Genomic DNA, 15613 nt, shown 5'->3' with positions numbered 1-15613 from the left:
TACCACTCTACTGGTTGACACTGGAGCCTATGTCTTGCTACATCAATAACCTCCCATTCATCCATGTACTGCTTCCCACAGAGTGGATCCTCCATTGGGCCAAACAAATGGAAATCTGAAGGTGCAAGATCCAGGCTGTAGGGTGGATGTAGAAGGATGGTCCAATAAGTTTTGTAAGCTCTTGTCAGGTGCGCACACTTGCGTGGGGTATTGCATTGGAGAAGTTCATTAGAAATTTTGTGACAATGAACATGCTGACACTGTTTCTTCAATTTCCTGAGGGTAGCACAATACACTTCAGAGTTGGTCGTTGCATCATGAGGGAAAACATGAAACAGAATAACACCTTCAGAGTACTAGAAGACTGTCACCATGACTTTACAGGCAGACAGTCCCACTTCGAGCTTTTTCTGAGGAAGAGAGGTGTGTGGCACCACTCCATGGACTGCCATTTTGTTTCCGGTTTGAAGTTATGAACCCACGTTTCGCTGCCTGTGACGATGTTAGACAAAAAATCATTGTGATCAGCCTCACAATGTACAAGCAATTCCACAGGTGCCCCTTTGTTGCTCTTTACAGTCTCCTGTTAGGTAGCAAGGAACCGAGTGAGCGCACACCTTTGAGTACTCCAACTGGTGGATAATTGTGTCAGCACTATCAACTGAGATGTCCAGTTGTGCAGCGATGTGTTTGTGATCCATCAAACATCTTGACTGAGAGTGTCTGCACATTCCAACATTGCGGGAGTTGCATGAAGCCGGCTGGCATGTGGGAGATCAGACAGATTTTTGTGATCTAGTTGCGATGATGGCAACAGACACCCCTATGAATATCTGCGATGTTTTGGTTTTCTGCCAAAATAAATTCAATGACAGCTCTCTGCTTGGAATGCACCTCTGCTAGACACAATTTGAAGGCTATATGTAGTGCCATCACCTCTTGGAACTTCACAAAGTTTTAGGGGCCAAAGAAAAAATATTCCCAATGTCCCACAACAAATTCCGCAATTTTTCAACAGAAATTGTCTGAAAACAGAAGTGTTGCATTACTTGTTGAACACCCCTTGTATTTCAAAATGCTGAAACACATCCCTGTACAACCATTGTGTGTGAACATACACATAACTAATTACTTTGTTTTGCACAATGAATATGATTTTTCTAAGTGAGAAGTTATTTCAAAACACAACTCCATATGACATCGGCAACTGAAAAAAGTATGACGAATATATTGACATACTGATTCCTATGTACCTAATGTTGGCAATTATTTTTACGATAAAAATTGCCAAACCTACATGTTTATCAGGGCTAATATAGGGTTTTCAATTTAAAGCTTTCATTAAATAAGCACTCCCAAAAATTTATAACTTTCTATGTTGTCATTTCTAACTGGTAAGTTATATCAAAGATATCAGCACAACACTGCCAAACCTCAAGAAGACTGCTTTGCGGAAATATCAAATGGAAGACAGTGGCGTTGGAAATAGTGTCTTGTACACAGGCACTGCTTTGGAATACATGTATATGTGTTATACCAAGTATTAATCACATTTTACTGACAAAGTATGGATCAAGCAAAATTGATAATATTGTCCAGTTTTAGGCTATGCCAGTTTTGACAAAATTACTGATACATTGTGATGTATTTCAATTGAGACACTAGTATAGCACAAATTGTGTTGAGAAAGTTATGGTATTGATCCACCACCACTAACACTACCATTAGCAGCAGCAGCAGCAGCATGTTTTCTACACACAGTCATTTTAAGGTAGTAGAAAGAGTAGGTGGGGATACACCTACAACAAGGATTACAACACATGCTACTAGTGTTCAATGCAAATTTGTTCAAATTTTTACCTGCAATACTTAATCTCCTGCTAATGTGTTGTGTTAAAGTCATGAACACTGTTTATGCCAGGATGTACAAAATAATGATGATGATGATGGTGATAGTGATGAAGAAGAATAATTAAATTTTCTACATATTCTATTACTGGTTTAGGTAATCACACTCCATACTTAGGTTATACTAACCCAAAACACACACACACACCTTGTTTTCAGATATGTTGGTGAGTTTTACTTATGACATGTCATCAGGTCTACACTTTTGCTAATGTTTCTATTACTTTTTTTCCCCTCTCCTCTCTGGATTAACGGAAACCAGTTTTTCATCCATATACTCCTTTGACCTTTTGACCTATGACCACTAAATTTTTGTGGCACTTAAGGGAAGACTTATTCTGGTTCATCTCCAAGTGGTAGAAAAAATTTTTCAACAGCAATAGTTAGCCAGCATACAGAGTAGGTAGTAGAATAAAGTATGACCACCACATTTTGCACCAATGTCCTAAGGTCGATAAACAATCTCTCCACAGCATTTTATGGAATGATAGTGTGCATTATTGTTGAGGATGATGTGTTCATTGGATAGAGATGTTGAATATGGTAAGTGACTGCATACCAGAGAAATAAAAAATGGGGAACACAAAATTTTAAAATACATTAAGAAATGCAACTGACTTTTAAAATGGAATGAAACCTCAAGAAAGAATTTTCTTAAATAAACGTATCTTACCACACGCTGATGCTCTAGGTCAGCCTTGTTTCCGACCATCAGCATTGGAAATTCTTCTCTGTCCTTCACTCTCAATATCTGTTTGTGGAATTTATATATCTCATCAAAACTTGCTTTATCTGTCACAGCAAATACAAGAAGGAAACCTTCACCAGATCTCATGTATTGTTCCCTCATGGCACTAAATTCTTCTTGGCCAGCTGTATCAAGGACTGTAGGAAACAGAATAATAGGTAAGTTCAAGCTCAGCAGAATTTATACAGATCATGCACAAAACATGCTTCATAGTAAAATATGAAAGAGGCGTGAAAAATTTAGTCTAATGACACAATGATTTCCACTGAACAGATGATATATACATCACAGCATGGAAGTAATGTATACGATGTGCTAAACCCTCTACACCATAAAACTAAGTTAGCTGGTCAGTCAAAGTGATATTGTAGCTTCTAAAATAGAAACCGTTTTTCTAAATGAAGAAGATCTTTGGCTAAACGAAGCACAAAAATATGTTTAATATGCCATATCACAAACATTATCCTCCTTTTTCTCCACTGATGTTCCACATGTGTCAGTATTTGCCAATGTAGTAAAATAAATTTATTGAGTAACAGCTCTTGTTGGTATATACAAAAATGTCTTCGTGAGGCTACTGAGTACAACTTAACCCTTAGTTCATGAGGTGTGACCACACCTCAGACTGCATTAGACTTTTCTAACTTGCTCTCTAAGATCAATATTGGTAGAATGCTTCCTTGGGGTGGTGATGCTCTACAACCAAACAAAATGTGAGATGTCTTTTTAATTGTAATTGTGTCTATTATGATTTTAAGTTATGTAAACAAATTATTATTATCAAATGGAAGATGTTTTGGTTACATACAATGAAGAATCCGCACCATTACATTCCAGTGCAGGTTGCTTACCATCTTGCGCACATGACGTAATGCACCCTTCACACACTAAGAAGTTTTATCACATAGAGGCATGCATAAAAAGATAGCAATATTACAACAATAACAATGCCAAAGACTTCCACTCTCAGAGATATTTCATTATGTACATGTATGGGACAGTAGATATTTACTTACTATTTACATTTAAGAAGAACTGATTAAAATCAAGATAAACAAATAAAGCAGTGTCTTGTTAGTATTATATTGGCTTTGAAAGCTAAGGCATTAGTTTCCCTGGAATTTAATTTAGCAGCATCACATGCAAGTTTAGTAGATGCAATAAGGCATTCCAAGTTATTGGCGTTAAGTCTGGGCTCTATGTTATGCCTTAGTCCTTTGTTTATGAGAGCAAGTTCATTATTTGTAAAACTGATATTAGTTGAGTTAACAGTTCTTTCATGAAACTGATGTTGGCTGCCATGTGAAGTTTTGGAGGGGAGGTTACCTTTCTTCATTTTCAAAATACCTAGTTTTTTCGTTCTTTATCAGTGAAGTTCTCTATGTATTGAAAGATGTAGGAGAATTGAAAGCTGGAGAGGCAATTTCCAAGCTGTGTAGACTGTACAGCTGCTTGTTGAGAAGTTTTTTCTTTTTATACAGCATTTTGATCTCTATACTGAGCGACACGATTTCACATTTTGCTTTAACTGTTTTGGCGCTACTGGTTTTTGAGTTAATCTTTACTTTCATGTAGTTTGGTGTTATCTCATATCATCTTTGTATGCATACCTCCATGTGATACACATTCCCTCTCCTATGCCATTCATGCCCAAAGGGCTCTCTGGCCAACAGCCCCGTTACCCCTACCACCCCAGCACCTACGAGCTGTCAGAACTTCACACACAAGTCAGCACTTCAGAACCGCTGGACTCAGCTGGGCACCCAGCACAGTCCAAATCTGCAGAATTCCCCTCCCCCCTTTTTCAACAAAGAAACGGCTCCTCATTTGCTCTCCATCAACCCACAAGACCCATGTGTGTGGTTTGTGCTCTATGGTGCAAAGTGCTCCATTACAAGCAATGCAATGAAATTCAGTATGGTTGTCGGTCACCTTGACCTGACCACTGCTGCCCAAGTCTGTGATGTTACTTCACACTGACACCCCCTCCCCCCTCTGGCAGCTACACCAAACTAAAAGAATGCATCACATCCAGCTTCATGCTTTTGGAGCTGCAACGGGCACATTTGGAGCTGCAACGGGCATATCCCTGTTGCTGGATCACATCTGAGCTCTCACTGAACTGCATATCCTCCCCGAAGGTCTGCTCCTAAACTGCTGGTTCGAGCACCTTCCTGCCCCCATAAGGGCTGCCCTGGCCTTGCACGCCCAATTATCGTTAGGTGACACAAATGTCTTGGCTGAAACCCTGATCTCCTTCCTCACTGTGGAACACTGGTCATCACCCAGTGGCTCCAGCTGGCTATTCACTCACACCTCCCACCCCACCTCCAGACCCCATGTACATGACGTCACTTGTGCCACCTACCACTAACGACCTTCTGCCCAGCACGCAGGCCCCCCGACCTCTATCAGATCCTAATGTACCTGATCTCCAAAATGGTAGCACTCACTACCAGTGTCACCCACCTACACCACACACATCTGCCACCAGGTGATGACCACTCCCACACACACGATGATGATGATGCAGGCGAGAACATCCACCGTTATCAGTGTGGTTCTAAATGACCCCCTGACGACCATTGCAAGCTAGGCGCAGCTTGTTGGTACCACTAGAGGTTTGACAAGAACACCACCAACTGAAGACCTCTGCGCTCCTAGTCCACGAACCACGGCAGCCACTGGCAGTAGGTGCAACCAGTTGCTGTACCAACAGCTGTTCATACAGAACCTGAAGGATACTAGTTCCCCTGTCCACTGCCTCATCAACACCGGCTCTGATTTATTCATATTTACCCACAAACTACCCTTAAATCATGACCCCATCCTGTCCCCTGCTCATCACCGCCAACAACTCTGTTATCCCTACCTAAGGTATGCATACCAACTTGCTCGATTTAGGCCTTCAGTAGGAACTCCCGCAGACCTTCACAGTCACAGATGTTACTGACCTCATTTTGGGTGCTGACTTCCTCCGTCATTACTGTCTACTGGCTGGCATAGCGAAGCACCATTTAGTCGATAGCACCTCAGGTAGGTCTGTCTGATGCAGCTCCTGTCTCATCACATGTTTTGCAGTGCAACAGCTCACGATTTTAGGACCGTATGCTCCACTTCTTTCAGAATCCCCCTCCTCATCTAGTCACTAAGTGCCCACCAGAATGTTCAGCATGACACTCTGCACTGCATTGCATCACCACTACCTCTGCCACAACCCCCCCTCCCCCCGGTTCTCTAATGTGCCCACTCCCTTCCCCTCCAAAGTGCAAAATCACACAACAAAATTTCAAAGAGCTTCTCGCTGCTGATGTACTTCACCCTTCAAAAAGCCCCTGGGCTTCAGTTCTTCACCTTGTTCACAAGAAAGACATTTGCTGATGCCCTTGAGGTGATTACTGTGAACTCAATGCTTGCACCATCCCTGACCACTATCCTCTCCCACTCCTCTGCACCTTTAACATCATCATCTCAGAAGCTACTATCTTCAGTAAAATAGACTGCACTAAAGTCTACACACAAATCCCAACTGCCCCAGAGGACATTGAGAAAACTGACATAGTCATGCCTTTCAGCCTGTTTGAGAGTGCATTCATGACAGTCAGTTTCCGCAATGCTGCCCAAACATGGCAGCAATTTTTTGAAACCATCCTCCAGGGTGCACCGGGGTGTTTCGTCTGCCTACATGAAATACTCATCTACTCCAGGAACCCTACTGAACACCACAAACACCTACGCAACAGTTTTTCTGTCTACCGCAAACTGGAGTGATCCTCAACATAGCAGAATGCATTTTTGGGATGGGTGAGGTTGAATTCCTGGGACACTTAAGTCTCTGCTGCCAGCTCCTACCCCCTCTCAAAGACAGCACAGGCAGTAGCGGAATTTCCGTACCTTACTACCTACAAAAGCCTGTGTCGTTTCATTGCCACAGTCAACTTTTTCCATTGCCATCTTAACGATGGCGCTTCCACCTGAGAGCCCCCTTACTACAGCATTCCATGGTGATAAAATCAAAGGCAACGAACTGGTGCCTTGGACCCAGGCATGATCATGAGCTTTGAAAATATAAAATGGGACCTCACCAATGAGGCCCTTATGGCCAACACCACCCTAGTGCCCTCCTTGCAATAGTGGACGCAAGAGAGACTACTATCAGGGCCATCAACAACCATGCGCAGACAATTCTTGGCAACTGCTTGCCTTCTTTTCATCTGATATCTCTGATGAACAACGCTGCTGTGGTGCATATGACAGTGAGCTGCTTGCTGCCCACTATTTCCGATCTTCAGTCAAGGTGTAACACCAATATCAATGTAGGTTATACTATGTAACTATGTGTATGTGACTATGAAGTGGTTGTTCTTTACTAATTAATGTCATTGATTTGTGAAAGGAAATTTAAAGTTTGTTATGTATGTATTGTAAAAGCTAGAGGATGTTTAAAACTAATGAAATTTTATAATATACGTCTGTTCACAAAGGAAAATCTATATATTGGAGGCTGGTTTATGCTTAGGGAATTTGTAAAGTAAAGGATTAAAGCTGTAGGGAACCTCCTCTGCTATGAAAGTGGCTTCGCACGTAGTGAAAGGTGGTTTTGGTGGTTGATCTGTGCAGCTACATGGCAGGAACGCTATGCAGTCAGTGGCTAGCAGTTGTATGGTAAACATTGAGATGCCAAGTGAGGCATTTGGAAGCCATTTCATATGGAAATTTGTCTCTCATGTGGTTTTGGCTGTTGCATGGTGCTCTTTGTATTATGGAATGGCTCTAAAATAAGAAAAATCCACCGCCAAGAAGAAATTGTGAAGAGCATTCAACATCACGACTGTGAGACCAGTTAGCTGCCACGTTGCTTGCCACCACTATTGCGCCACTGTTCCGCCAACTTCAGGAACACAGATACGTATTATAGCATGGACCAGTATATTTGTGTGTGAGTTTTTCAATAATAATTCAAGTGCTATAAACCTGCGTCTGAATCTTAAAGTTATCCTAATCATAAACTGATGCAGGATCCCATCCTAAATGTGCAGAAACGGTGTATCCTGTTTCTAACTAAATAGTGATTTGGTTTCGTATTAAATGTCCAAATTTCAGTGCCAAAGGATGTAAAGGTTTCTATCTAAAATACCTGCTTCTCAGGTGATGAGAAAGGCACATAAATTGAACTTATATGAAACGTAATTTTGCGTCAATTGTTACCATGAACTATTTTCTGAGGTTAATTGAGTTTTGTGTTTGAGTAATTTGTTTTAAATGAGAAAAATATAAACTATCCCAAGTGGGGTTAGGAATCAATATTAGTGAACTGCACTTTGGTTCTGAAATAATCACAGAGTTTGCCTAGAGAGACAGTAATAGTTTATCGGTCCCCACAATACTCTTCCCTTATAAGAAAGATAATTGGGATTTTTGTTGCTAATTAAAGAACTCTATGATATTGCTAAAAATGGGAGTATAAAAAAGTGTTTATATAGTATTATTCAATTTCATTTGTGGTATGTATATGTTAGTTAAGTCAGAACTCTTTTTGTGCCAAACTTGAGTCCAGTGTGTCCTGTAGTAACATCTCAGTGCTGAGTTGATTAATGATTGCAATAGTAACTGTTATTATTATGAGTGAAGCACCATTTATCTTCCTATTATTACTGATTTGTGTATGTGGTAACTACTGCTAACCATAACATAGTTAGCCCTGTAGTTGCGCCAGTGCATTATAAAAGGTGCATTAATGGAAGTCACTTTAGTAAATCACATTCAATTTCCTTGAAAATAATGTTTCAATTTAATATGCCTAATTAGGCTGGTGACCGTTTGTTGTTTCATTTACGTGAACTTCACTACTTTTATTATCCCCAAAGTAAAACCTGATAAGTTTTTCTATTAATTGCCATATATATGAAATTATTGTTCGATACCCTCTATCCGTTATGTAAACAAACGGTCAAAACAAAAACTAAAAATCCTCCCAGAGGGTAACACTAGTTTGTGTATACTTGGTGCAAACTGGCAAAAGAGGCACTATAGAGAGACATGGCTTTATGATCTTTACAAACCACCACACCTTTGTCTCTGGTTTCTGCAGGAAATCCATTGACCAGATCCAATCCAGACAGGTTAGGCTACACGATTATGTTGCACAATTCATTACCAATGTCTGACCTTTTGAAGGCATGAATAACATTGTGGCAGATTGCCTTAGCCACTCCTGCACCACCACCCAACCCTAAGCCTACCAAGCCCTGGCCTTCGCTCAAGACGGTGACCCAGACATAGACCACACCATTCAGAATGCTGACTCTGGCCTGAACCTCCAGCTAACGTCCATATCCGGCTGTTACCGTAAGATCTGGTAAGACGTCCTTGTGGATCCTTCACAACCTGATGGTTCCAATGATTGTCCCCACCCCTTTCTCCCTCCTGCCTTCCAAAAACTGGCACTTGACCACATCACTGGTCTCACACAGTCAGGCATCCACACTTCTGCCACCCTTATGAAACAACGCTTTGCATGGCTGGGTATTCAAGTGGGCCCATTCCTGTGTTCCATGCCAGCACGCCAAGGTCTGACGGCAAGTTTGCTAGCCTGCAGCTTCCTCCCCCCCCCCCCCCCCCCCCACCACCACCACCACACAACACCGGTTCATGCACATACACCTCAACACTCAACATTGACGGCCCACTACCCTCCTCCAGTGGATTTTTATATCCGCTGATAATTACTGACAGATTTGCACTCTGGCAGAAGGCCACTGCTTTCCTCGACATTTCAACAGAAACTGTGGTTGCAACCTTTGTTCAGACTGGGTGTCCCGCTTTGTATGCCCCCCCACACCTACTACAGGTCACGGCCACCGATTCACCTCAGCTCTGTTCTGATCTCTGACAGCCATCTGTGGCTCCAGGTTCCACCACACCACCCACTACCACCCAGCAGTTAACAGCATGGAGGAGCAGTTCCACTGCACACTTAAAGCCATCTTCGGTGGTTCATTAAACCCTCTGCCTGGCACTTTATTGTGAATAGCAGAGTAATCATGTAGATGCAGATGTAGATATACGAGGGTCGGTCAAAAAGTAATGCCTCCCATTTTTTTTCTACTTAAAAAAATTAAGTTAAGTGAAAAATTTGAATTTGGCGCCATTCCTCAAACCTTCTTCTGCAATCCACTGCAGTAGTAACTTTCTGTGTCAACAGGTGGCAGCACAGCAGAAGTTTGTAAGATGGCCGACATCGATGTTCGTTTGAGACAGCGTTGTGTGATTGAATTCTTGAATGCAGAAGGTGAAACGCCCATACGCATTCATGAAAGACTGAAGAAGGTGTATGGTGTTGTGACAGTGGATGTCAGCACTGTTAGACGATGGGTTTGTCGTCGTAAGGAAGCTGAAGGGCAAACACCGTTGACTGACGAAAAGCTGAGCGGCAGGCCGGTGAGTGCAGTGACTCCACACAACATTCAGCAAGTTGATGACATCATTCGTGGTGACCGTCGGGTGACTGCAGATGAAGTGTGTCGCATTATTTCTCTTAGTAAAGGCAGTGAGATCACGATTATTAAACAATTGGGGTACTCAAAAGTTTGTGCACGGTGGGTTCCAAGAATGTTAACCGATCAGAATAAAGAGGCAAGGAAACCAATAGCCTCCCAACACTTGCAGCACTTCCGTTTGGAGGGAGATGAGTTTCTGAAAAAAATTGTGACCGGGGACGAAACATGGGTGCATTTTTTTGAACCCGAATCAAAGAGGCAGTCAATGGAGTGGCGTCACACAAGCTCGCCGAGGAAGAAAAAATTCAAAACTGTGCGATCGGCAGGGAAAGTTATGGCAACAGTTTTCTGGGATACAGAGGGTGTGATTCTGGTTGATTTTTTGGAGCAGGGATGCACAATAAATTCTGTTCAATACGTCACAACCCTCAAAAAACTTAAAGCGCGTCTTCAGCGAGTTCGCCCAACAAAATCAATGGCAGATGTTCTTCTTTTGCATGACAATGCAAGACCACACACCAGTCGTCACACCTCTGACGAGATTGTCAAAATTGGATGGGAAGTTTTGCCTCATCCCCCATACAGCCCTGACCTGGCACCATCAGACTTCCATCTGTTCGAGCCACTAAAAGAAGCTCATTGTGGGATTCATTTTGAAGATGAGGAGGCCGTCAAAACATCCGTGCGTCAATGGCTTAGGAAGCAGAGCTGTGATTTTTACCGTGCTGGGATACATGCCCTTGTTCAAAGATGGACCAAAACTGTAGAGAGGGGCGGAGATTACATTGAAAAATGACAAAATGATCCTCAATGTTGTGGTTTTCAACCTATGTAATTGCATTTAAATTTCCTGACAATTAAACGTAGAAAAAAAAATAGGAGGCATTACTTTTTGACTGACCCTCGTATTATTCTTCTGAATGGTCTGCTGCCCTACCCCTGGTACTTCTAGGCCTGCGGATTGCACACAAAATCAAACTGGGAACTTTTGCCACTGCACTGGTATATGGACAGCTACTCACCATTCCCAGCAATTTTTTGGAAGCAGCCCCACTTCCTTCAAACAGCACCATCCCAGAATTCATGCAGCAACTCTAAGGCTTCACGGTCCAGCTCCACAATGTTATGGTGAGCACTGCACAGTCATCCACTGAGATCTCACAGCATGCACATACATAATGTTTAAGGTGGATGGATACCAGCCACCACTCCACTCTTAGTATTCGGTGTCGCACTTGTTGTTGCAACGTGGGGACAATATGTTCTACATTTGTCTGAATGGGGCCACAAAAAACATCCCATAGACAGGCTCAAGCCAGCTGATGTCCTAGAGCCTCCTCCAGCCAACGAATACAGCACCATCAAGATGGAGTTGCTCCTGCCTATCACCGGCCCTAATCGCAGCACCACCAATGCTGTCTCTGATATAATGCAGGCCAACACCATCCCCTATGATGTTCCTGCTGTGCTACCAGCCGACACCACCCCCAACTCTGTGTCCGACACACTGCCAGCCAACACTGCCTCTGTCCTGCCACCAACGGACTACACAACTGACACATCTCGATGTCGCTACCACATTGCCCTTTATGCAGCCTCCAGCTGATGTTGACCTTACCGTCACTGTTGCCCTGGCCCCACATGTGCCTGCTGCTCCCAACAGTGTTGTCACCAGTGCCACTAACATCTGCACCAGTGGAGCAGCACTGATATTTCACACACTCCCAACGCTGTGCACAAGAGCTGCCCATGCGCCTCCTCTCACCAGAAACCGTAACATGACCGTGAGCACAGCAATAATAACCTATGCATGTCCCCGAGCATGCAATCTCAGACAGCTCCAAACACCCCTCCGCACAGTTGGCACCAGTGTTTTCCTCTCAGATGAGAGGACCTGTGTGGCAACTCCTTCCATTTACCTCCACCTGTAGCAGCAGATGATGCACTGCGCTGACTGAAAATCAATTATCAGTGAATCGCCTGCTGGTCAAAGTATGGCCGCATCCCCACAGCACCCTCACTCGTCACTTCCGCGAGAAGTAGGGCAACACTTCCATGCTTTTCAGATGCCACCTACGCTGAATCGTCACTCAAGTCTCTTCTTTTGGTTCAACAAGGCAACACCTCCTGACGAATCCAAGAACAAGCACCGGAGGAATGTGTGAAGCATTCTTCTAGACTGACAAAAAACACTATACAAGAGATGCATTGGCAAGTCATTCCATGCATACACCTTATTCATCTTATCTTGTACCCTCAGGTTTTCACCTTTTCCGCTCTCTATTGAAAAACCTTCAAGGAACTTCCTTTCTGGATGAAAATGCACTTTGAACATGGCTTGAAAAGTTCTTCGCCTTAAAACTACATGATTTCTACAGCTGCGAAATAGAAAAGTTATCCCAGTGTTGGCAGACTGTAGTAAATAGTGAAGGAGAATATATTACTGATGACTACAGTCTCTGTTATGTGTATCTGTTATGTTTTCTAAACTTGTGGAAAACCTCTATGAACTTATGCACCAACCCAGTATGTTAGTACATGACTAAACGCAAAGAAAATTAAATGGAATAATGTAAAATGCATAGAAAATGACTTTGGTTACCATGTACGTGAAAAACTCAAATTGATTATTGTGTGTGTATACAGATAACCAACAGGAAATTTTACTTTTTTCCTGCAAGATCTTGAAATACTGCTAAATGAACTCAAACATGAACTACAAAGTACAACTGTTCTTGAAGATTTTAATGTTAATTTTAAAAATAACTGTACTAAACAACAACAACTGATCAATCTGTTCTTATTTTATAATATGAAAGAAAAAGTATTCAAAGAAACTAGATGTGTGAATGGATCTGAAACAATAACTGATCAAGTATTTGCCAATAAGAACAAGTGTGAGCATATCACTGAAGTAATAGGTACTAGTTTCTTGGATCATAAGGCTGCCATATCAACCTTAAATAATACAGAGTGTATCAAAAAGAGTCATCCGATTTTAAAAAAATCATAACTATTACGTTAGTTGAGATATGTACATAAAGAACGTACTTTTAAGAAGAGCAAACTCTCTAGCTTTACATGGTTCCCAATAGGTAGCAGCAGTGTGCGCTGGAAGTGGGGGAATTTTTAAAACAAAGGGTTACTGAACAATGCGTCAGTCGCACTAGACCAAATGATTCAGCCTTGCATTACTGACTCCAAGGTCACCAGACCTGACTGTATGTGATTATTTCTTGTGGGGGTTTATAAAAGACTCTGTTTATGTGCCTCTGTTACAAACAACAATGAAGAAACTGAAACATCGCATAATAGCAGCTGTGAAAGCTGTAACTAAAGACATGCTTGCTGCAGTGTGGAAACAATTTCAATATCGCATTGACATATGTCAGTAATCTCAAGGGGGGCACATTGAACAGCTACAAGAAGGTACGAAAAAAATGTTTGGAGTTTCCCGCCCATAAAAAAAAAAAAAAAAAAAAAATTCATTGTATATTTTTATAAGTTTCAGAAATATATACACGCCAAATCAGACGATTCTTTTGGTACACTCTGTGTGTGTAATAAGGACCCAGTGGTCTGCGATAAATACAGAGGGATGAGACTGATTAATGAAGAAATGACAAGGCTTTCTAATCACATGTTAAAAAATATAACTCGGGACATGGACTCAACTTGTGATGTAGATGAAAAGTTTGAGTCATTTCTTGCAAGCTATAGGCACTGTTATAATGTCTCACTTCCTATCAAACGAGTCAGAATTAAACTTAAAGCAAAGACATGGGTCACCTAGGGATAAAAAAAGCTGTAAGACATTCTCAGAAAGTTAAACAAATCCACCAGAAATACTACTGCATTAAAACCAAATGCGAAAATTTACAGGAAATTATATAAGAAAGTTATAAAAGCAGCTTAGAAACTTAATAATGATTCACGTATCAGGAAAGATAGCAAAAAAATAAAATCAACCTGGGAGGTAATAAATGGAAATATAGGTAAACAAAAAGGAAAAACCAACAATTTTATGATTTAAAGTCAAGAGAAGACTGTTGATCCACTGCAGATAGCCAACATATTCAACAAACATTATGCAAATATAGCAGCAAAAGTAGTTCAAAGTAAATGTAATTTCAGCTCGAGACAAATTCCCCATGAATGATAAAACCATGTTCCTATATCTTATTACTGCATTAGAGGTATGAAATGTTATAAATGTGATACAAAATAAAATGTCATGTGGCACTGATGGGATTCCAGACTAAGTAATAAAGCTGCTGATATCACAAATGTATCATTTAGCACATGAGTCATCCCAGAAAAAACTAAAATATTCAACTGTCAAGCCAATTTATAGGAAGGGTGACTTGTCAGATGTTATCAATTACTGACATATGTAACTGTTACCTGGATTTTAAAAAGTAATTGAAAGGGTAGTGCATGAAAGACTGTCTCATTTTCTAAACACAAATCAAATATTAGTTAATGTACAAAATAGTTTTACAAAAAATAGGTCTACTGACACAGATATCTATAACTTTTTAAAACTGATCATAAAATCCACAGACAAAAAATGATCTGTTGCTAAGTAAACTATTGCTATGGGATTCGTGGAGTAGCATATGATTGGTTAAGATCTTATATTTCTGACAGGTATCAAATGGTAGAGATAAAACATACAAGTAAAGTTTACTCAGCACCATACCAAAGAGGCAGATATGGGGTGCCACAGGGCTCCATACTGGTACCATTGCTTTCATTAATATTCATAAGAGACATGCCAAGCCTTATATCAGAAACAGCTATAGACTTGTTTGCTTATGATACCGGTCTGTTTTTTTAAAGCTATGGATGAAGCTGACCTACATGAAAGAGTCACAGCAGCTGCAGAAAAAGCAAACATATAGTTTAGGGCTAAGAAATTAATTCTGAATGACAAAGAAACAGTTTGGACAAACTTCAGACATAAAACTAACAAACTAGAAACCAACTTAACAGTAGAACTTGGGCAGCGTAAGGTAGAACAAACCTTCCATAGTAAATTTTTTGGAGTTTGGCTGGATGAAAATTTAATGTTTGAGAAACATACAGAAATGTTAAAGAGAAAATGAAATGGGTATTGTTATTTTCTCAGAACACTAAAAAAAAATCCTGTAGTACTGATTCAGTGGTATGTTCGTACTTTGAACTCGTACGTAGCATGTTAAAATATGGCATCATGCTTTGGGGTGATACCAGTCTGCCTTAACACAGATTTACACTTCAAAAGAGATCATTACGAATAATGAAATGGGTGACACATACAGAACAATGTAACACTATTTTCAAGAAACTAAATATCATGACCTTACCATGTATTTATATTTATGAAAGTACATCTTTCTGGAAGGTACACCAGGAACATCCTGTGTTTAACAATGAAGTCCATAACTACAAAACGGGAAATAGGGACGCTTTTCAA

The 15613-nt window shown here is 41.1% G+C and overlaps 1 protein-coding gene across 1 annotated transcript in view; it reads right to left on the bottom strand.

Annotated features, from left to right (window-relative positions):
• The window catches only part of LOC126297407 (ras-like protein 2), an 84538-nt gene that overhangs the window by 24386 nt on the left and 44539 nt on the right, over positions 1 to 15613 (bottom strand). The window contains exon 3 of the mRNA XM_049988165.1: positions 2582 to 2793. Coding sequence (XP_049844122.1) covers positions 2582 to 2793 — 212 coding nt within the window. The remainder of the gene's footprint in view (positions 1 to 2581; positions 2794 to 15613) is intronic.

The sequence above is a fragment of the Schistocerca gregaria genome, chromosome X, assembly GCF_023897955.1.
Source record: "Schistocerca gregaria isolate iqSchGreg1 chromosome X, iqSchGreg1.2, whole genome shotgun sequence".
NCBI lineage: Eukaryota > Metazoa > Arthropoda > Insecta > Orthoptera > Acrididae > Schistocerca > Schistocerca gregaria.
The sequence above is the reverse complement of the archived record's forward strand: the minus strand, read 5'-3'. Positions and strand labels throughout refer to the sequence as shown.